The sequence below is a fragment of the Taeniopygia guttata genome, chromosome 15 (assembly GCF_048771995.1).
Source record: "Taeniopygia guttata chromosome 15, bTaeGut7.mat, whole genome shotgun sequence".
Taxonomy (NCBI): domain Eukaryota; kingdom Metazoa; phylum Chordata; class Aves; order Passeriformes; family Estrildidae; genus Taeniopygia; species Taeniopygia guttata.
Window position 1 is genome coordinate 6923679 of NC_133040.1, and position 23758 is coordinate 6947436.

Sequence of the window (23758 nt, forward strand, 5' to 3'; positions counted from 1 at the left end):
TCCGGATGCTAATGGATAGATTTTAAAAGAACAGAGTATAGTGTAATTTCAGTTATGTTTGCACTCAGTTATGGATCTTGGAATCAGCTCAATTTGGCAGAGTGCAGCAGTTTCCTTGATGCTGTGACTCTGGGTGTAGCAGAATGAAAAGCAGGGTTTATTCCCTGAACCAGCACGGCAGGATTCGCTTGCAGCTGGCCCTGTCCTGCGGGGCCCCGCTGGGAGCCGCTCCCTGCGCGGACCGCAGCGCTCCGCGGCTGCTGCGGCGGAGGCGCGTCCGCAGCCCCGCTAGAGCCCCGCAGTTCGGGGAGCTGCTACCGGAGCTTCGGCGTCCCACACAGCGCCTGTGGAGCTCAGTGCATTGCCATTTTTCTTTTCGGAGGGGGGAGCTGTCTTGTAGAAAGCACAGAATTGGGGGCCCCCCGTCGGCAAGGGCTGCCGCGCTGCGGGCGGCCCGAGCAGCCCCAGCGCCGCCGCCTTGCCGAGCGCCCCGCTCCCATCTCCCCGCAGCGCTACCTTAAGGGGCTGGTTGACATCAGCCGAGTGGGCTGGGCGGTGTGGGTGGGATTTCCTGTGCTGGAGGTCAGCTGCTCCCGTCCCTCTGCTGTCCCTCCCAGCCGCCCGGGTCCCGCTCTCCCCGCGCCGGAGGGACCCGCATCCTCCCGGCTCCCTCCTCTCGGGTTGGATTTACATAGTGATGTGTAAACTACAGGATGCCCAGCAGCACTGGAAAGAGGTTTAAACCTACGAAATACATCCCGGTATCCACAGCAGCTGCCTTATTAGTGGGTTCGACTACTTTATTTTTTGTTTTCACGTAAGTACCGCTCTGGCGGAGGGGGGACCCGGGCTGGGGCCGCCCGGCCCGGCGGGGGGAGGCGGCTGGGCTTGACAGTCCTGCAGGCCCTGCCGCTGCCGGTCCTGCTCCCCGCCTGCCTCCTGCTATCCCTGCCCGGATTTGCTTTGCAGAGGCTCACGATCTCTCCCTATCATAAAATGTGCCCGATAGTCAGATCCACCATTTCATGGCACGTAAAACCCCATCAGCCTCCCGCAGCTGCCGGCTGTGTGCATCAGAGATGCCAGAGCCCCGCAGCCCCTCCGCCCGTCTGTGCAGGGCTGTGCACGGGAGAGGAAGGCAGCCCCAGCCCCGCTGCCGGCAGGCGTGAGCCCAGCCTGAGCCTCAGCTGGCCGGAGTCTCTGCTCCGGCAGGGAGAGCTGGCCTCTCCGTCAGTCTCTCGCGGGTCTCAGGGCTTATCCGGCACAGCCTTTTGAAGTAGAAGGAATCCTATTCTAAGCATTACCGATTTTACATATTTTTATGTAACTGTTCCTGAAAGCTTGAGGAGCTAATGAACAAATTTACATTTGCTTCAAGGAAAGATGAGGAAACTTTTCCCCTCTCTGTTTCTTGTTCTATTCCCTTCTCCCTTAAATGCAGAATGGAGCTGTGGCTGTCGCCTTGCAGCTCTCCTGTAGTTATATTAATATGTGAGTGCTGTAGTGCTTCGGCTGTTTCCCCCTCCATACACTCGAGTTCTGTCGCTCGCTAACCTTTCCTGTGCGGGGGTAGCAGCACCCTCCCTGCAGAGGTGTTCATTTCCAGAGATGCTACAAAACTGTGCTCTGAAAGGAGCTTTGACTAAGCTGCCTTCGGGAAGGTGGAAACATGGCTATTGCATATTAAGATTTATTGGTTTACTTATTTTGAAACTCTTTTCCTTGTTTTGCCGTTGCTATTTTTTAACCGAGCTCAGTGAAGCTGTTGGAAGCAGAAGGCTCTATAAGAGTGGGAGTATGTGTCTATGTCATTATCTTTTGTGGTTTGGCTGTGATATGATTCTCGATGTTTCAAAATGCTTGTTACTGGTATGGTAATCTCAATGTAGGATTTCAGAATAAAACGTAAATGTTGTTTTGTCTAACAGTTTCTTAAATCGGAACAGATTTTGACACTGAGTTTTGCTCTTGACTTAATGTGCGTTGATTTTTTCATTGCTTGTTTTCAGTGCATTTGATACGAAGTGTGGATAAATCCTTTCAGGATATTACACTGTTTCAAGAACTGGTCAAGTCTCAAGAGCTAGTACAAGTATCAGCCTATCATTCATCATTTGGTGGTCTAATTATAGTTTGGTAAACACAGGACAGAAGTTGGCTTTTGTGATGAACTTGGTTGACACTGGAGTGGTGAATATGAAATGGAAAAAAAAAAAAAAAAAGGGGCCTTAATGCCAGAATTTATTTTTCTGGCTGCTTGAGGAATGGATGTATGCTAAGGTTGTTTTGGAAGCTGTATGTTTGTTTTCACATGATACTTCCAGTGTAGAGCTGCAAATTGCTTAGTGATGTAAGACTTTCCTGGTAACACAGTTGTTGAAACATCCTTTTGGCACCAGGACATCAACTGAGATGTTCATTTTACAATTTGTACAGAAGAAGCAATTGCATTTAATCTATTACCGAATTTGAAACTTCATTCTGCTCCCTCTGTTATCAGTGAATAATTACATTCAAAATGAAGTATTTTAAGGATCTCTCCATATTGTAACTTGGCCTGTGTATCTTGAAGTGTTAGTAAATTTTTCGAGGATTGTCCCAGACATACGTTCTCTGCTGTTGCCAAGTTTGTGTGTAATAAAAGTAACACATAATTGAGCAACTGTTGTCAGGCAGAATCTGAAGTCCTGTCCATTCAGAAATATTCAGATGAATTTGTATGGGATTGATGTTGTTTTTCATTCTGAGCAGTGTTAGTAAAATCTATCTTTGTTGTGGAATCAAAGCAAGCCATATACATGAGATTAGTTTCTTTTGTGTGGCAGTGGGTTTTTTCCCTTTTCCTGAGCTTTTCAATTTTTTATCTTTTTCCACAAGCAATGTTTTGTCTCCTGAAGATCTTTTTGTTGTGATATGTTATTAAAGGCTGAGATGGTCCTGAATTTTCAGGTGTGTTGATTTGTATGACTCGTTTGATGTTGGATAGAGCTCTGATATGCAGCAGTTGAAACACTGGCCTAAAGTTGTTTTAGCAATTTTAGCAGTACTTTTGATACAAACCATGCTTGCTTGTCATACCACAAGAACTTAATCAGATGAAGATTTACATATGTGTTTATTAATTACTTATGTCATTAAGCTCTAAGGCTGATCTGTCTGTTAATGAAGTAACCTGTGTATAAATGAAAATGAAAGTCACAGTGAACGGGATTCCTATCAAATTTTGGGTGCAGGTTACCTCAGTGGGATGTCAGGGATTAGAGCAACTTCAGCACAATGGAACTGAATAATAGAGGATAATATACATGGAAAAATTGAATAATAACTATTTTTAAACCACTTACTGAATAGAAAAAATAAACTTTAGGGCACTGGAAACATTTCTGAGTAACACGTATGAAAACAGCCTCTGACTTGGCTTTTTCCCTAGACACATTTGTGGTCTCATGCCACACATTATGAGTGTCTTCTGCTGGATGAAAAGCTCTTTGAACTTGAAGGCCAGGGTTAGCTTTTTAGCAATGTGGTCTTTATTTTTAGCTTTTTTTCCAAACACCTTTGCTAAAAAGCAGCACATAAAGAGTGTTTGAAATACACAGTACCCACTATTAGTTCATCATGGTGCTGATCACTGGTACTGTTATACTTCAGGAAAATTCCATTTTAGATTCTCCTTTATTTTTTTTTATCAGCTAAGCTTTTAGGATTCGCTGTACCACTGCTATATTTCTTCTGGTTTTATGAAGGGGAACTAAACTATTTAGCTATCAAGATTATTGCCTGGAAAGGCAACTAAATATTGAAGTTGTATTATTGCAGGCTTTTAGCACTCCATGTGTGTTCCTTCAGTAATAAATACAGTGTCTGAGTAGGTGGTCTAATTTGTCACAGTGGGAGAGTAAATAAGCATTAACTGTAAGCATTATGAAGGAACTTATCAATAATGTTGTATAGAATGATTAAGTTAATTTACTTATATGAGCAAATCAAATGGTGCAATGAAGAACTAATTCTTCTTAACATAGGATAAATCCAGTGATTCAGTTCTAGCAAACTTGAACTTATTTCTACCAAAATAATTTTTTCTTCATATTTCTCATAAGACTTTTTGTTAGAGGTAGCAATTAACCTATTTCAGTGAAGTCTGGGCTCTTATGCCTTGAACTACCAAGTGCTGTGATGTGGGCCTAATTGTGTTCATTCAAAGACCCTGAGTTTCAAGAACTTCCCACCTTATTTTAGGCTGTGCAACTTCAATGTTAGGAGAGAATGCAGCTTAATTATCAGCAAGCAGAATATCACATGTGAACAGTTGGAATTGGTGATCTAAAAGGGCTTTTCCAACCTAAATTATTCTATAATTATTCTGGAGCTAATAATTCTCATCTCCTTAAATTGGCTACTTGCTGTAGGTGTTGGTTCTGAGAACTTCTGAGATAGTTCAGCAGCTGCAGTGCCTGTGTCTGGAGATTACACAGCCAGCTGAAAGCATATGGTTTTAAGGGGAAACTGTGGCTCATTTTAGTAAGGAGAAAAAAAGCTCATCATTCTCTCACTGAATATTGTAGGCCTGAAGTTCCTCATAAAATACCCATTTTCAGACTATTTTCTGTAGCATGCAGCCTCTTGAGCATCTTTGAAATACAGTGGAAACATGTAATTCATAACAAAGGTCTAGGTGCCACTACTTCTTTGATATAATGGTAGTAACAGTGCTGTATATTATTTCTTTAAATGGGATCATAAAATGGGTAATTTTCTGGGTGAAGTGAAAGCACAAATAAGGTGAAAACTCAGTCAGTACTGAAATATGAACAACTTTGTTCTTAAGAGTCATAATGGGAGATAATCATAGATACACACCATAAATACCTGCAATTGGCACTCTAATGCAGTCTGTGGCACAGGGAGTCTAATACCAATAGCCTTCAGGAAACAATTGAGGAGTGATAAATTGGTGTAGAAGAGCAACTGAAGTTGAAGTCGCAGTAGGGATGGAAATAGAGCAATAGCCTAAATCTGTGCTGCTCAGATGGCAGGAGGAGGAAGAATGGCTGGTAGACTGTGCTCCATAGCAGGGCTGCTGGATTTACCTTAACAGGGAGGAAAGCCTGGCTTTGGTTAATGAATATTTTAAAAAATTGGTGCTCCCCCTACATTTATATATCATGTTTACTGCATTTCATGAACTAGAAAGACTCAGCATTTCTGTAGTTAGACATGTATGAATCCAGATGCACTTTTGATACATTCACCTCTCAAATCATAAGAACTACCCCCTTCCTGCAGTTATCTGATCCTGCACTGGAACAGCCTCAAAATAAACAGGTAATAGCACTTTGAAGTCTAAAACTATCATAACCATCCTGGATGGTAGTTAATGAAAATATAATGATATGTGTGCCTAGAGTTCTTGAACTATCTGTTATATCTTTTCCTCTCATGACATTCACGAAGGGAAAAATACAGTCTGCTGTTTTCACTTCGGTTTTAGTCACTAGCAAAGGCCAAGCTAATAGAAGATCATCTTTGCTTTAGTGAATTTGATTTGTATCCAAAGATGTTTTCCTTGCCTACAGTATTTAGTTCCAGATGTGCAGATGTTCACTTCTGCCTGTTCAGTGTTCTGATTTCAGTTAGATCAAGTGACAAAATGTGATTTAAAATGTATATTGCAGATGTTATGAAGCTTCATCTGTAATACAGGTGTGTTTTATACCAGCCTAGAGGAAATAGAACTGAATGCTGAGAAGTAGATGCACAATAAAGAAAATAAAGATAAAATTGTAGCTCAGATTGTTTTATCCTGATATGCTGCTGGACCGCATGAATTCTGCCTTAGAGTGGGGTCTTACATCCTTCTTCCAGTTTGGCTTCTGCCCAATAACCTGCTGAAGGCTGCTTGTGGATTTGGGAGAGCTCTGGTGGCAGCTGCTTGTGCTGTGTGATGCCAGGAGATCCAGGTGTGCTGTGGTCTTGGTCTGTATGAGAGCACATGGAAACACTGCCACTCCACAAATCCACTTCCCCCCATCCTAACCAGATGGTCATATCGGATATCCTTGGCATTCTGAAAACTTTGGAGCACAAAGCTCCTCTACCTTGTCTGTTTCTAGCCAGGGGTCCATTTGATAGTGGTAATGCTAATTATGAAAGAGAACAAATTCCCCCCTCCTTGGACATTCTTTCCACACCATTCTTTACTATTTGGAGTACTAATGTAGTTCTAATTTTTCTTTATTTTTTGCTTTCCATATGCCAAACCAAGAAATCGCTGGAACTGGTAGGGAGCAGCTTCACTGGCAGCCATGCTGGTGACACTGTACAGGGGGAAATGAGTGTGCAAAAAAGTGTGCATTGGTTTAATCAGGTGAATTTTAAAACTGACTTCCCAGTCACATACTGATTTCAAGCAGTGCAGTTTGACCTCCTGAGATACCTTAGCATTTTCCATGTTTAATGCATTTTTAATGGCAGGTTTTTCCTGTCCATTCTACCTGCAATCCAAAAGAAGTAATGCTTGCCTGGTTGACCTGAGTCATCTCAGTTGTCATGTCTGTAAGCTTCTGAAAAATATTTACTTTGGTTATGACAAAGAAATGTCCTTTTAAGCTGTGGCAATTTCATCTTGCTATAAAATTTTTGGAAATAGAATCTAGACAAACTTGTCATTCCAGATAAGACAGGCAGTCTCAACAGGAAAATATATTTAACTGTAGTGTGAAAAGTTTTTGGGTTTGTTTTTTAAAGCTTTAAGAAGTCACAGTTTTACTGGTTTTAGCTAGTTGATTTTGTGATCTTTGCTTCTAAAGGCAGTGGTCTTTGCTTCCAACAGCAAAGTTCACAATACAGGACCTTTCTAAAAGCTATTAAAATCCATTCCTTTAGGGAAAAAACCTGATATTATTAGTGGGATTTTTTTTTTTTTTGTAGTTTGAGAAAGTAGAAAGGAGAATCATGATTGTTGAGGGCACTAAATGGCTACACATGTTCGGCTGTGGGTGCAGAGCTTTCTGCAGCCACTGCAGTGGCATTTCAGTGCTCACTGGAAATCCACTTTGAAAAAGGCAGAAGAGCTACTGGAATGGAAGTTATTGCTGTACATGGGCTACTGATATAGTCTCAGTGTGTGATTTATGCCAGTAGCAACCTCCTTTCTATTTCTCCTAATAAGCAGAGATTAAGGTCATATGGAAATAGGAATGAGAGTGTCTCAATTAGATCAGGGTGGGCCTCTCAGCCTTTGTACAAGAATATACAAGCAATTTTTTTTTTTTTTTTTTCTGAAGTCCTTTCAAGATGCTAATTTAAATACTGTCCTTGTTTGTCGAAGTATGCCACATGTGTATCCTTTTATAAATAGAAACAATCTCTCCAAGATTGTTCAAGCTCGATTGGTTTGTTAGTAATGTCAACTAAGGAGTGTTATTGCCAAAACCAAAAAACTTAAACTGAGAGATAAATACACGTGGTGACCTTGGAGATCTGATTTTTGAAATTCATGACCTGGGCTAGTCACTAATTATACACATAACATTATTGTGTAAACAATTTATTCTGCTACTACCTACTTCTCAGCTGAAATCAGCTGTAGAGCCCTGTGGTGTGAGGATCCCTGGAGGACCTGTGAGAGATGACCCGGAACAGGATTTCACTGCTCACATAGTGTATAAGCTACAAGGAAACCTTTCAAGGCAAACAAAGGGGAAACCATGAGCTTTCTTCAGTTTACTTTGGAAGATGTCTGAAATACAGCAGTAAAGTGGTGAAGCCAATTTAGAGCATGAAGGAGATGCACACTGGAGTGGGAGAGAAGTATTGTAAAAGCTACACGAGATACACTTGTGTAATCAGTGCAGAAGTGGAACACTGATTTACTGTCCTTTGATTCAAGCCAATAGATACAACACTTATTTCTCTATAATCCAAGAGTAATGTTCAATTTGGCTGCACTGTTACAGAGATACTATTAGTTGATCATTTGTCATTGGGAGCAGCTAATGAAATTGAAAGAGGCACGGGGGTTGAGACAGAAATGCTGCAGTTTTTAATAGAAATTCTGTATTGTTCTTTTGCAAATAATACCATAGATTGGAAAAACCTACTCAGCCTTGATCTTATTTTACCATGGAGAGGCAATTTTAGAAATCCTTGTTTGGTGATTGGAAAAATTAATTCCAGTGAGTACACCACAGTGTAGTGTCTACTACATAAATCTTCAGCCAGTAATCTGTATCCAGAAAGAGGATTTAATTAGTCGGTGATTGGTTTTTTGCAATTACTAATGCAATTTAGCTCGACTAGCTTCAAAGCTGTCCAAAGTGCCTAAAATTCTGCACTCTAAACTATTGTGCAAACACTAGTGGGTACCTGATTCTTTGTTTTTCTCAGGATGGATATTATGGAATAAATTGTACAGTAACCCATATTTAGATATTGCAGTGGTTACCATGGTTCTTTGTGGAAGTGTAAACACAAATTGTGCAATTCAAATGTGAAATCCTTATGAAATACCTGTACTCTGCTGCTGTGTGTTGAGATGATCAAGCAACAGAAGACAGAGGTGCCAGGTGCAAGGAAAATATCTCTTGAATCTGAAATCTTAAACACCAAAGCAGCTGTTTCCAGTGTATGTGTGCACCATGAAATGGCTACTCTCCTGAAAAACTTGATACACACTCAGACAAAACTAATTGCAGAATATTCTTAAATGAACAAATTACTTTTTAAGTTGAAGCCCAACAAAGCAAACTTGAGACTGCGTAAATATATAAGGGTATTCATAAATAAAGCCAGACAAAGCATTACTCTCCAAGGATTCTTAAAACTAAATTGGCATTTACATTAGCTCTTATTCATGTCTTCAGGGAAATAATGTAATGTAATATCTATATCAACACAATTTAAGTACAGTTCTGGGAATAAGGAAAGATTGGACATTTCTATAAACAAGCATAATTTTAAATTAAACTTAGGTCAATCACAGAAATGCTTCAAAATGGAAAAGTTCAGCTTAAAACTTTTCCACTTACTCTGATCCCAGTCAGCAAGGAGAGGTAGGTATTTTCTTATGGAAAAACACTTCCTCTCCCCCTTTCCAGCCAGTTCAGTTTCAAAAGTTATTTAGGGTTATTTTCATTGTGTATAACCTCCCTTTCAATTCTTCTTCATAAGTGGGATCTCATTTTGCGTGTTTAGCTTTTTCTGGAGATTAATGTTTGCCCCAGCAATAAGACTCTCCAGATGTGTTATGATCTAATAATGCTGTGGTTAACCCTTGTCTGCTGTCAGCAGCTTGCTGAACTGCCTCCTGTGTTTTACCAAGCCCCAGCATTTGATGATGCAGTTTCCTGGCTCCAAGCAGCAGGAGCCATGAGTTGTGTAGGTGGGTAACTCTCCCTCCTTGGGGTTTGTGTCTGGCACTGGGCTCGGGAGCCACTGCCTCGAGACTTCCCTGTGGAACCACACTGTTAACTTGGCTTATCCTCCAGCATTCCAAGGCACAGTGATGGGGCAGGGCTTTGAGGATGTCTTTATGGTCATCTTCATGTGCTCAGACCTGTGGCTTTGACCAGTAACCCTAGATCTCTAGGTTCTTGTCTCATTTTTCTGTTGTGTGGTGCGTAAGTCTCCCATGTTGCTTTTCTCTTTGAAGCTCTTTGCACATACTGTATCTTGTGTAAGTGGCTAAGGAGTCTTTGTGGCAAAAACAGTAAGAGCATCAACAGGCACTATATTTTTTTTTAATTACTAGGTTTTGAGAATTCTGTAGAAAGTGGTATATAAAATGGCTGCTTTCTGATACACAGTACAAGTCAAACAGAAGGAGATATGAAGCCTTTGAATCTGATGAGATGACTTCTAAATCATGTATGGAAGTTGTAGTATTTGCAGCAAAAAAGGAAATTAATATCTGCTACAAAAATTTCAGTGCAAAGACCATGCAGTATTAAAATAACAGGACTTTCTGGGTGCAGCCATTGGATCAATGTGATACTTTTTTTTAAGTTGTGAAGCAAAACTTCTAATACATGTCTAGATAGTTTTAAATCAGAAATAAAATAAAAACCACCTCAACTCTTCTTGGCAGAGCTCTGCTGAGAATATTCCCTCATTTTACATAATCTATGAATTTTGACATCAAAGCCAGTCTGTATGAGCAGTGCTGTCAAGAATCTGGTGGACAGTGGAGGAGGACAGGCAGATACAGGTTTTTATAATGTTGGAAGGGTTGATTCCTTGAAATGAAATGGTTCTGGTTGTGTCATCTTTGTGTATTTTTAGAATAAGGCATTTGACAAATAGACTGCAGTGATAATAAGATACAAGGTCTTATATGTAGCATTGAATTTGGCCTGCTGATGATTATAAACAGGTTAGAAAACTGCTTTCCTTCTCTGCTTCAGTTGAGAAGACTTTGCTGGGGCAAAGCTGTTCTTCTCCTTAGGAAGTCTCCATCCCTACTGGTCTCTGTTAGTGCAGCTTGTGAATAAGGTCATCAGTGCTATGATCCCTGTTTACTTCTTAAACAGAGGCGGAGAGGCACTACACAACTGGAGTGCTGGTGCTCAGCAAGTTTTGCACAGATGAGCCAACTCAAGGCTGAAGCCCTGTCAGCCCAGGACTCAATGGAGATGATTCTTTCAGAGAGGGCTTCTGAAGATTTGCTTAATTCTACAGTTTCTACTCTATCTGATGTCATTTTGGGCCATCTATCATGCAGCGAGACTGTTTTGTTTCTTGAATACTGCATGAATGTATGAATAGAGGAATACATGTACTAAAGCTTTGTTGTCTCTCTTTAAAAGTTTAATGGTAACATTGTAGTCTTTAAACTTTTATTTGTATGTGATTCTGCAATGACTAGTTACTTTTGCAAGTAATTTTTCTTGCATTGTATTACAATGACTAGTGGGATAGAGCTAAACATGATATCTATGGTTTGAGAACTGAAAAATTAATGATTCCTCCTCTAGCCTGTTGTGTTTGATTTATAATTCATATCTGATAAGAGACATGCTCTTCTGAGCCAGCTATCATCTCTACATTTATGTCTAGATGGGGTATTTTTAATTCTTCCTGTGGTGGGTGCTGAGAGGTTGTGAATTTTGGGCCCTAGAGTGCTCCTGAAAAAGGTTTCCAGACACATACTTTCTCCACCTCCCATGTCCCACATAAGACTCTTTATCCTCTGTAGAATCTGGCCCCAGGGCTTGTGTTGACCCCAAATGTCATAGCTGCTGTCACAGCCCATTGGCATGACCCGTGACTTTTAGCATAACCCAAGTACATGGTTTGCCTGTCAGAGCCACTTGACAGCAGAAGGAAATGGAGAACTATGCGGGTTTTAAGTGTCCCGAGTGGCTGCTTCCAGCCACTCTACCTCTCAGGGGGAGGCATGGCTGTGGACTAAGCTATGAGCCCTTTACAGGACACATCTCTCACTTCCTACGTTTGGTCTTTTCCATCACTCTGGATCTTCATGGGCTTATCTGGCTGCATTTTGTCTGTCTCTTGTACTGTTTTGTTTGTTTTGGGTTTTTTGGTAGTTTTTTGGTTTTGGTTTTTTTTTTTTTTTAATTTTATTTTTGCTATTCTCTGTCTTTCTCAACAGGTGATCTCCAGTTCAGTCTGTTCAGGTGGATAAAGCCTTTTTGCCCCATACATTCACAAAGGGTGATCCACTGCTTGTTTCCCTTCTGAAATGCCCGAGTAGAGGCCTTACAAGATGCAATTCAGAATCTAATCCTATCTGTTGAGCTGGGATGGCTTTTAGGGGTTGATGAAACAACTCTTCTGTATTGACACTGTAAGTGCTCTCAGTGGGCCACTGTCTTTATTGTGACTCACACATATTTGGCATCCTCACCAAAGAAGCTGACCAACATTTCTATCTTCTTCCCACTAAGAAGTTCTGTATTCTTTGTGAATTTATTTGCTCCAGAACAGTAAGCTGAGTTGCTGGCTGGTCAAAAGGGAAAGAGATGTGTAGCAATTTGCCAGTTACATTGTCCTTCTCTGAACACAGAGAGCCCTGTTTAGTGGAGTGAGGCAGTGATCCTGCATTTTTGTGATTAATATGTTTCATGCTTTTGTTTGTGTCTTTGAGAGTGACGTTATTTATTTTTGTTGCTTCAACTGTTTTGGAAATGAGAAAAAGCTATTTTGAGTGTAATATCGACTTGGCATCATTAAAAAAGTGTTTCTTCTTGCCAGTTTTTTCCTTGGTTCCCCTAGAAATACATTTCTTTTGGGCTGCTTCTGACATTGTGTATGTTGTGGTAAGTCTACAAAGCAGCACACTATGCATGTGTGATGAGTGCATGCTTGCATGTCTGATGTGGGATTGATTCCCCTGGGCATGTGAGTCCTGCCAACTCCTCACTTAGAAAACTTGAGGTTTTAGTATACATTCTGTCTTTTAGTCCCAGTTTGGCCTCTTCTTTTGGAAGGTATTTATTTTCCTTTTTAATAAAAAAGCTTACAGTTATATTGAGATAGTTAATTCAACAGCCTGCATCTAATCCAGATCTCGCCTCTTAGTTTCCTTCTCACTTCTTAACTGTGCCTGCTCACATAACCTGATGAAGCTGTGTAAGAATTACTGAGATGGGTTGAAGCCCATCTAAAGCTAGAACCTGAATCGGATCTCCTGATCTGTCCATTAGAATCTCACTGCAAAGTGATTACTCCAAGGTATCCAAGGGACTGCATGCTTGGTTTAGATCCTTTGGAGGGCTCTTGGTCCTCCTGGCTTGGCTGATTGTGTTCCTTCAGCAGCCTTAAGCGTGCACACATCCTGGGCCTTACCCTTCTGGAAGATGGCTGCCTGTGGCCCAAGACAAGATCCTGTTCTGTAGCTGTGAAGGGATGAGCTTTTCAACAGGAGAAAAGAAAAACATTCTTCAGCTTCCTCTTGGAAACATCTGAATCATTTTGGTTGAAGTCTTAATTGGGACAAATACTTTGCTTGAAGGGCAGAGGTAGCAGAAAGATTGCAGCCTAACAGTTAATTTGGCAAAGTGATTCAGATGGAAAATATGCAATATTGCTTTATACCTGTGCCTTCTCAGTCCCATCAACAGATATCTAAACACATTCCATCAGCTTTTCCAGTGGCTTCTAGTTTTCAGATGCTTCTCTTCACTCCTTAGTTTTCAAGTTGGTCTTTCTAGATTTCAGGAAATACTGAGCTTTCTCTCTGAAAGTCAGTTCTCTTAAATCTGCTTCATCTGTACATCTTAAAAATGTATTGTTTACTCTTTTTGTTCTTCTGAGTTCAGAAAACAGTGATTTGAAGGTAAATTATCTCTTTTAGAAGACATTTCAGACAATTTGCAGTCTGCACCCATTTAAGTGGTAGGGGGCAGGATGGAAAGACAGGAGAATATAAAATAGTGCTATTATGAATTATTGTGCAGTAGGCAAGGATTTTTATTTCTGTCCCCCCCCATTTTATGTATGTAAGGAAGAAGTTGCAGGGTGAGAAGGAATATTCTGATTTCCATGGCAGTAACACAGAAGGAATTTTCTATTTTCTCCAAGAGTACACAAACACTTCACTATCACTTTCCTGACATTACCTGGGATATTTTGAAGGCTATTGGAGAGAAGGTACATCAAGGGAGGCTTAGACTGCTGATTCTTACTCTGTGTTTGCCTAGCCTTGACTGGGTCCATTTTCAGAGAGCAGAAACCTCTCAAAAGTCAAGAGATCTTGAATCTACACTGAATTTCCAAATTACTGTTAGTATTCCACATGCAGATTAGCTTTGTTTTTGTGCTTGTTTACCTGTATATTGGAAATAGCCTTCTAAAATATTAGCAATAGATGAATACAGGATGAGTGCTGCACTAGACACACTTGAAATGCTCTCACATATATCAAATCTAAAATTCTTTATTTCAAATGAAAGAAAATAGAAGGGAAGGAAGTCAGAACCCCTGAGGGGAAAGTACTGCATGTTCAGGTTTCTTGTCATGGCCTATTTGATTTGTAAATATAAAAAAGTGTTTGTGTTCTAGAGCTGTGGCTGGTCCAGTGTTCTTTTCTGTTCTCCCACAGCGTGACAGTCATCCAGAAAGCTTCTTTCCATATGGATACCATGGGATGTTAGGTGCATTATGGTATAAATGCTTATCTGGATATAAGCTGTCAATCTCCATATTTGGGTGAGCCTTAAAGGAAGGTTCAGGCACAATAAAATAGACTTGTTTAGTGACAGTTCAGCCTCACTTCACTTGCCATGTATGATCACCCTATCAAGAACTGCATCCTGCTGCGATGACAGTTTGCTGGAAACTCTCCACAGATTCATTGGAAGTTGGCTGAGCCCCAGCTCCACAAATTACTGGTCAGAAGAGACTGTTTGTAGGGCACAAATCTATCCAATTTGTAGTGTTGATTTGATTCTCTTTTTTTTAATTAACACTTTAAAAGTGTGTCAGCAGAGTGCCAAAAAGACAAGAAATGATCAGCTAAAACATTTCATTGCAGCATATGATGCTGTTCCATATTATCATGGAAACATGGCACTTAGATAGAGCAATATTTTATTTCCTGTTGCTTTTGTTCATTTCATGGTCAGCAGCAATTTTACATAAACAGTCTTCAAAACAAATGCTGGGTTTTTGCCCTTTTTTCTTTTTACTTCTTCTTGATTCTTATCTCCTTTCCCTCTATTCTCATTAAGTCCAGTATCTTATTGAATCTAAAACTAAAAAGTTGAATTTTCCCCCATTTAATTTTTTTTTTTTCTAAGAGTGCTTTCTTTTCTGTCTGGTGTCTCTGGCTTGAAGAGGTGATTGGCAGGAATTACATAAGGAGTACACTAGTCTGCAGTCCTTTGGAGATCCTGCAAGTACAGTCAGGATTAATAAAATCTGGCTGCCTGTTTTTTGATGAAATAATCTTTCTTTTTTTTTTTTTCTTTGCTTTGAAGTGCAGTTTTTTCCTTTTTTTTCCCTTGTTTTAGCTGTTGTTTCCTCAGTGCTCTGTGTGAGACCTGTCACTCCTCCATCCATTCCTTCACTCTTGGATTGTGAGGGTAGTGAATGTCAGCATGAAAGATCAGAGTTGGTGTTGACAGCAGTTTAAATGCACGCTTGCTTATGTTTCCTATCGAATCGCTGGTTTATAGCTAGAGATGCTGGAAATACTCTGTGCAGGGAGGCTGTTCCAGGTGCTGGAGCCATGGCTACAAAGCAGAGTTATTGCTGTGTAAGGGCTTCATGCTGCTTGCGGCCCAGCATGGAGCAGCCTGGGCCAGTTCCCATCCGGAGCTCTCCCTCTGTCCTGCCCTTCCCGGCTGACCTCGGCTGGCCGCGTGCCCACCCAGCCACTCTGGCACTCTCCCCCTCACAGAGAAAATGAAAATGCATGAAAAAATGGCATGAAAAACCTTACGGGTTGAGATAAAAACAGGGACGTCACTTACCAGTTGTCATCAAAGACAAAACAAACTCAACTCTGGGAAAATTAATTTAATAATTATTAAGTTACATTTGGGCGATGAAAAGCAAAGATAAAACCTAAACGCCTTCCCCTCACACCCTGTTTTTTGCAAGCTCAGCTTCATTCCTCTATTCCCAACTCCTTTACCTCTTCCTGCCCCTGAGCAGGGCTAAGGGAGGGGAAATGCGGCTGTGGTCAGTCCATTCCAGCCCCTCTCTTGCTCCATGTGGGCTCTCCATGGGCTGCGGTTCCTCTCGCTGCCGTGTTCCCTCAGGAAATACCCCCTGCTTCAGCGCAGGCTCTGCCACAGGCTGCAGTGTGGATTTGTTCTGTGCTGGCTGCCAGGGAATCCAGCACAGCCACTCCCAGGGACATTCCTCACACTTTTCCCCTCTCTCCAGGGACATTCCTCACACTTTTCCCCACACTCCGTGCAGGTTTTGCCCTTTCCCAAGATGGCGCAGCCTGGCTGAGGGCTTCCCTCACAGAGCCCCCCAGCAGCCCTCAGCGTCTGGAAACTGGCACCCAAAGAGGAAACATTTCTACACAGATGTTCCAGCAGTTCTACATTTAAATGAGTCTTGACATACAGGAGAAGGAGACTGTTACCAACAATATGGTTTTGACCTTCACGTCCCCACCGGTACCTCAAGGTCAGTCAAACAAGTTGGGAGGAAAATGAATTTGCCCATTTTTTCTGCTTGTGAACTTGTTTTTTAGTAGCGCTTCACAATCTCTCTTCAGGAAAATTGCTGAATGTCAGAGTGCAGCAATGGTTGACTCTGATTTATGAAATTCCTCAGAATTTCCATTGTGATTCTATGAGTCACATTAATGTGGCTTCTTTAGCTGTGACTTGAGGATCCTTCATTTGCATGTTCCACTGTAGTTTCTCTGTCATGGTCTGGGGGTTGTTGGAGGCCAAGCACAGGACACAGAGCCCATCAGTTCTTGTGCTCTACAAGCTGCTGGTGGGGAGGGTTCACTAGTGGGAGGCTGTGGCTGAAAATGTCCCCACACCAGGGGCTGGCATCAGGTAATTAATTCTGTGTAGCCTCACGAGCCAACTGCATTGCTGCTGACTGCCTCCTGAAAAGCTTTATCCCTTCCTCCAATCCCAGAGAAAACTTAAGGTTAGTTTTAACTTCTCTTAAATACTGGGGTTTGGTTATAGGGCTGATATTTTTAGGGGAAACTTTCCAGAAAATAGCTGCCTCTTCTCCAGGGACTAAAAAAGGTTTAAAGATGTGACTGCCCACACTAACATCCATGTAGTAGAAGGACAAAATGTGAAACATTTACCACAGTTTTACAGGGATATGTTTGGGTAACTTTGGCAGCTGTACCCTATTATTGGAGACTACATAGGAAGAGCCAAGGAGAAGTAATCATCTTCTGTCAATGTCAGGAAAAGTGACTAGGTCAAAAACTGAGAAATGAAGTTTCCAGAGCAGAAACACTAAAGCTTCAGTTCAGTTCACAGTTGTCTCTTTTCCTGTCCTGAAGCACTCCATCATAATTGCCTTTGCTCATAATACACCTGTCAAGAGATGACGCTGTTCTGCATTTAACTTGGTAGTGTGACAACAGTGCATTTTGCCCTGCCAGAACAGAGGTGGCTTGTGCCCATCCTCTCATACTTGCTCAGGTCTACCAGCCTTTTTCCCCCCCTAATTTAGAAATAATGCCCAACAGTAACACATTGTGCGTAAACCAAATTGACTGTCCTTCCTGGGCCCCTTTAAAAATACTGGAGAACTGCTTTTAATGCCTCTGTTTATTTTGGTACAGCATCCAGACTGCTGGAAGTATGTTTATAGCACAGTCTAACAAGCTGAGGCTCCTCTCTAAGATTTCAGTGCCTCATGGCCGGATAGAAAAAGCCAGTGCACTCTAAATATGTATTTGTGTCAGACTCTGGCTTGCAATAATAGTTATTGCCACCTAAGCTAAGTTGCAGCAGCAGTTTTTCCTTAACACATGATAGAGTGATCCTTGTTACTGTGGTGCTCATTAGTCAGACTTATCAACACCTGTTGATAAGTGAACATCACCAATTGCATTAGGTCATCTGTATTTAAGCTTGATGACTTGATGAGAAATTATTTTAATTTGCTGACTACCTGTGCAGCATGAATTCCAGGTTAACTTTGAAATATGGTTAATATTTTAGATGCAAGAAATACAAGTATATGAAAATAGTGTTATTTACATTGAACTGAAGTTATAGTTCTGCTGTGAGTGCCTGGAGCAAATATAAGTGAGATATAAGCTGCTCTTTACTGTGCTGATGGGCTTTCAATCCACTTTAATGCAGTAGGTTTAATCTCCTTCTCTTCACATTTTCTTTCCCAAAGGAAATCCCTTTAGGTTGATGCACAAAGACTTCATTAACTGGAAGACAGTTTTGGAAATGTTTTATTTCTGATAGAAATATCTTCCACACAGGAAGAAAGATTGAAACATAAATTATGAGTTTGTTTTGAAACATAAGAATTATTCTCAGTGTTGAACAGATAATCCTGCAAGAGTGCAAGATTGGAGTTGTTTAAATCAAACTTGCTGCTTAATGTCACAATTTGTTTCCAAATGGTTTAAAAGCCAGTTTGTCACATCTGCTCTCCCTGCCCTTGTGAGTATCCTCCTACCCCAGTTACTCATGGCTTGCAAGGAGTTGGTGCTCACCATCACTTTTTTGTCCAGGCTCAGATCACTGAACTTTTCAACTCTTTCTCGCAGCCTGGATGATACAGAAGAGTGATCATCCTTTTCCCTTGCTCTCCCAAATCTTAAAGCCACTGCAAAAGCTCTTCTGCAGCTGATAGTTCACTGACAGAGTATAGAGAATTTTGCTTCAGTGCCTCTTGGAAGAAACAAAACTTTTCCAGAATGCCTCTGAAATGTGCCTCTCTTGTGTTCACTTTTAAAATCTCATGCAGTCGCAAAGCTAATATTAGGAAAGAGCTTTAAAGGCTGACTGGAGAAGAAAATTGATTTGGAGTATAGAATACCTCTTCTGTCAGAATTTTGGCCAGCCCTGTGTACTATGGACAGTAGTTAAATCTTCCTGAATTTCAAAAGAATATAGGCATTTAAATGATCTACAGGTTATTAAAAACATTGTTATCATACTATGACAGCATTTTAATGAATTACTTTTTAAAATTACAACTGGAGCTAATATCTGCTGGAGTAGGAGCTCCTTTGGTATGTAGCAGAGTTGTTGCCAGGAGTATATTGAATATTTGAAGCCCAAATTGTATGTAGTGAGCTTAGCTGGCTCATTCAATAAGTTATTAGCAAAGCATAAAAGTGCTCGTGTAACAAATTCATCCTGGGCTTTCGAAGAACATTCCTGTTCCTTATTGACAAAGTGAAGACTGTTTAAGCACTTTGGGGAGGAATGTCCTTATGTGTGCTGTAACCACCCACTGTCTGTCTGGGGCTTTACAGTGCTCAGCTATGTGCTGCAAAGTGCTCATCTTCCTCACTATGTTCCTTCCTCTTTCCTGTGCTGAAACTGCTCAGAGAGCAGCAGCTCCTCTGAGGCACAGCCCTGGCTGGCACCTGCAGCACCTGCTGCAAGGAAGGGCAGTATTGCTGAGGCATGACTCACAGGAACCTTAAACCTACTCTGTTACAAGCAGGAATTGCAGCTTCCCGAGGCAGACAAACATGATCCCTGTGTACCAAGTTCCACTGTAGGTTTCTGGCCTTTTCTGAGCACCTGGCAATGCCCCAGCCCTGTTGTCTCATTCTGGGGTGCACTGGACTACCCCTGTTTCACCTGAGGGGTTTTGCTTAAGCAGGTGAGGCCCAAATGAATACTTTTTGGTGAAGAGTGACAGGGAACCAGTGGGCTTTTTCAACAGTGCTGCTCCTCACAATAGTGGTTTTTGCTGGCTTACAGGACAAACCTGCAGGAGACAGTGAGAGGTAAAGTGAATCTGAGTGCTTTGGTCACTGTTCTGGATTTTCATTTAGCATTGGCAGTTTTAGAAAGGTGCTCAGGGGTTGGAAGGGAGATTTTGCTCCCCAGGAATGAGGCATGAGAGACCTTCCTTTGAAGTCTTTGGGCAGGAAGAAAGCGAGTCTATCCTGCTGTCTCCTGTTTTGTTTCTGGGGTGAAATGTGATCCAGAATGACCAGAGACAGGTGGGCAGTGTCAGAGGTCCAAAAGAAGAGGCTAATAAAAAATCAGATCCTAAGGCTTAAACGTTTTTTACACACATGCCAAGCTTTATAAAAAGCCTGTCATTCATTAGCTATTTTAATATACATTAGAAAAATGAAGTGACTCTCATGTGCCTGCTGGTGACTTTAATTCTTTTTGTATACAAGCAATTTCATTGATTTAAGGTAGTACAAAAGAGTATTTGAAATTTTAGTGGAACTGATGTGTCTCTTTGTGTCATACTGAAAGAATTATGAATACTTGAATGAGCAAATAATGCAAAGAAGTGAAGTTGTCATGGTATTTAAGACAAGAAAGGAGACCTAGTTACAATATGGGTTTTTTTCATACCTAGTCTGTCACTGAACAGCAAATACGTAAAGAACAAATTAATTTTTTTGCTCATTTTCTTTCATCTGCAAAAAAAAGTGATAAACTGCACTACAGTGATTACCAGTCTCATTCCTGTAGCTGTGTGAACAACTAATCTTCATGAGTGGCTGCTAGCATGGATGGAGAGCAGAACTGGAAATTCTGTGTTGTAATTTGTAGCTTCTTTGATCACCAGTGTGTACTGTATGATTTTTATATTCTAGTTACAAAACTTGAAAATGCACACTCTCATAAAGTTATGTTCTTAATGAAAAGTGCAGTTCACTTTCTGGAAGTTTGTCTGTCCTTTTTATCTCCTTTGTGGTGAAAGGGAGTAAGGACTTGGCCTTGATAAACTCTTGTGCCAAGTGTTCTTTTGAAAACAAAAAAGGATATTATGGCCCATAGTTATTTTCAGCATAGCCTTGTTTGGAAAGCAAACAGAACTTCAGATTAAGTAATTCCTCTCCACAGATTAAAGACATGTGGGTTTTCTTCTCCCCTGTATATTGCCTACTTGTTCAGTGCTTCAGCTTATACTAAGCTCTTCAGAACCAGGATGCCATTGAGCTAATTAATGAAAATGGTTTTCATTGATTGCTGTGGAAAGAAAAGAACTAACTGGTTTAATTAACTCAAGACTATGCATATCTAGAAGAGTGACTATTGATCTGCATGTGTTTAATTAAAATAAAGGACTTGCAATTTTTGCAGACCTTGTCACCTCACTCTTTGAATAGGACTTCAGAGTCTAGGTGTGCCCTTTCACAGCAGCTCCATTTGCAGGCCCTCAAACTGCAGCAGCTGGGGCTGGCACCTGGGCATGAGGGAGCAGAGTACACAGCTCCAGAGAGCCACAGCAGTGTGAAGTGACACTGTAATTTCTACTCTTTGTCCTCCCATTTGAGCAGCAAGCTTGTCTGGAGATGAGATGACTAAAGCTGTAGGAAGCCACTGTTTGTGCTATGTACTACTTCTAAAACTGAACACTTTCGGAGAGGGAACCCTTCTGTCTGACATTCCCAGGTTTCTCATAGGTTAATGAGACAAGAGATCCAAGGTATTATTTAATGACTCTTTTTACTGTTTTTTAGCTTCTGTATTTATTTAACTCTGTCAAAGTAGTGCAGATCATTTATCCAAATCAGAGCTTTCTGTGTTGCCACCAAGGCTTGCACTGGATCAAAAACTGTCCAGCTTTATACTGCTGGACTAAAACTAGTAGTTGTAATATAGTCCTCTTAAAAGCAAGTACTTTCAGAGGCTTCTTAAGCCCTTGGTCAGTATTCCCTGTCTCTAAAACTTGTTTTCCTGGCTTCCATCTGAAAATCTTCCAAAAGTAAGGAAACTGAACAGATAAAATATGTAGGCTGTGAGTCTAACTTTGCTGGCCACTGGGCACTATGCGAATAGGATGGAAAACATGGGAAAGCAAGACTTCAAGCAGTGAAATGGATTCTGACATGAGTGGAAGACAGAAGCACCTAGTGGAATTACTAAAAGCTGTGATAGTTTTTGGGACATTGCTTATGATTGCAGAAGGTGACTTACCCTGTGCTGCTTCTGAAAAAGTTACCAGACCATAGCCCTGTGGTGTCCCTTTACACCCATTGTGTGCCAGCACTGATGGTGGCTTTCATCAGGTGTGCTGTTGTGGTTCAGCTCCTGTGTAGCCAATAGCAGAGAGGGTTGGTTCTGTGCTCTCTCTGCTGTTGGCATCAATTTGTTGTGAACCTGTGCTCTTAGCCTCCCTTGTGTATGAAATCACTGCTTTGAAATTTAAATTGCAGGTTGCAGTGTACCTTAATCGTAATTATCCCCAACACTTGCACTATGAGGCCTTAGGTTTAGTTCTGTGTTTAGTGAAATTTGCCATTTGGGTGAAGAAATACACTTCACACTGAGGGGATTTTGTATGCTTAGGCTAAAGCAGAATGATTAAAAAAAAATGTTTTGCCTATCAGAATCTTCAAGTTCAATGAGACTAAAACTTAGGGACTTGAAATGGGATCACAGGATTGTTTTTGTGCTTGGACTTTTCTGCCTCTACAAGAGCAGTGGGGTTTGTGTTCATGGCAGAGTGCTACAGTCTCTTGATGTTCACCCTCACAGGTGAACCCTCACACATGACCTGGTGCCCAGGGCCTCTGCACTGCCCTGCAGAGGCAGCTCTGCTCACTGAGGAGGAGACGTGGGACTCTTTGCCCAGGCCTTGGAACCTGCAAGCAGCAGAAATGAGAGCAGAATCAGATGTTTCAGAAATAGTCCTGTGTTTTCTCAGTTCTTCTAAGGTGGGCAGTCAGGGAGCTGCACAGGAGAAGGCAAAGAGCCTGTGAGCCCCTGGGTGAGCTGCTTTCAGGCATCTCACAGTGACTGCAGCCTTGGTTTGTTTGCAGAGCAGTGTCATCTTGAACTTCTAGCTCTGAGCAATACCAAATTCACGTTATGTTGGCAGTGCCCTTTTCACTGTCTGCCAAATGCCAAGGTCCCTGAAAAGTCAGGTTCTGGGGGACACACAGCGTTTTGGGTTCCCATCTGCAAAATCCAGCTGAGATGGAGAGATAATAACAACTCATGGGGTGTTAAAATGATAAATGCTGATGTTAGCAAAACACTCACATGAAGTTAATTATAACAGAACATCCCAGAAGGAGAACAATTCTATATTGGGTACAGAATGTGCACGGCATGCAGCGAGTATGGCCCGAGGCCACATGTTGGTGGGGTACAGTGATCCTGAGCAGTACCTGCTCAGCCAGCATGCAGAGCAGCAGCAGCCCTCTAGGGAATACAGGCAGTAAAAAGATTAAATTTGGCCTTCTTGTTACATGCAAGTGGCTTTAAAGATTCATGGACAGTTTTATTCCAGCAGTCCAATTTTCTGAGCCCTTGCCTTTATACATTAAAGTGTTGTCACTTTAATGTATTTAAAAAATATGATGGTGAATATGAGCTTGCAGTGTCAAGTTGCAAAAAGAAGTGTTTGGCTTAGGGCTGGGTTTTTTTTCTCACTCAATTATTAGTCTGAGAAAGGTGAGAAATCCAATATTATATCTATAAAGTGGAAAAGTTTAAAGGTTATAAATAACTTGGGTTCCCTTGGATTGATCTGGATTTTTAAATGCATTTTTCTTCTTTATTGTCAAAATCATCACAGCAATCTTGGAGCAAGTAAAAGATGTTACTGCATGCAGAAATATTCAGAAAAACGCTTGCTTCCCCAGGAATTACAGTAAAGTCTATTAATCTTAGCTTACAGTCTATTTTTACAAATAGAATTATGGGTTTCAGTTTGTTGTGGTCACATTTCTGCAAGATCTGGGATGTTTCCATCTCTCACTTCTAAAAAGGGATCGTATGATGTATTAAGCAGTATCATAAATACATGTCTTATATTTTAGGAACAAAACCTTAGGCCTCCTTGCATTCTCCATGATGTTTAATATTTCACAAGTTTGACTCTTTTGCAATCCTTTATGACTTTACAAGTTGTGGTTTTGTGGATTAGAGTTCAAAAACTGGTGGATTTTTTATAACTTCAAATAGATTGGGTGAAAGTAATTATTATTCTTTGAAATAATTACAAGCATGGCAACTATTTGAGGCAGAAATAACTGGAATTTCAAATTCTTACAGGCAAAGCTGTTCATCAATCAAATAAATCAGTCCCTGATGGGAAGGGGAAAAGGAGTAATCACCATGTTTTTGTGGCACAATAAAACAAGGAAGATATTGTGTCCTAAAAGTCCTACTGCACA

At 41.1% G+C, this 23758-nt stretch overlaps 1 protein-coding gene across 1 annotated transcript in view; it reads left to right on the forward strand.

Annotated features, from left to right (window-relative positions):
* Positions 1-573: 573 nt before the first annotated feature.
* Positions 574-23758, forward strand: part of ZDHHC8 (zDHHC palmitoyltransferase 8) — a 109742-nt gene continuing 86557 nt past the window's right edge. The window contains exon 1 of the mRNA XM_030286006.4: positions 574-817. Within this exon, the coding sequence (XP_030141866.1) occupies positions 714-817 (104 nt within the window). The 5' untranslated portion in view covers positions 574-713. The remainder of the gene's footprint in view (positions 818-23758) is intronic.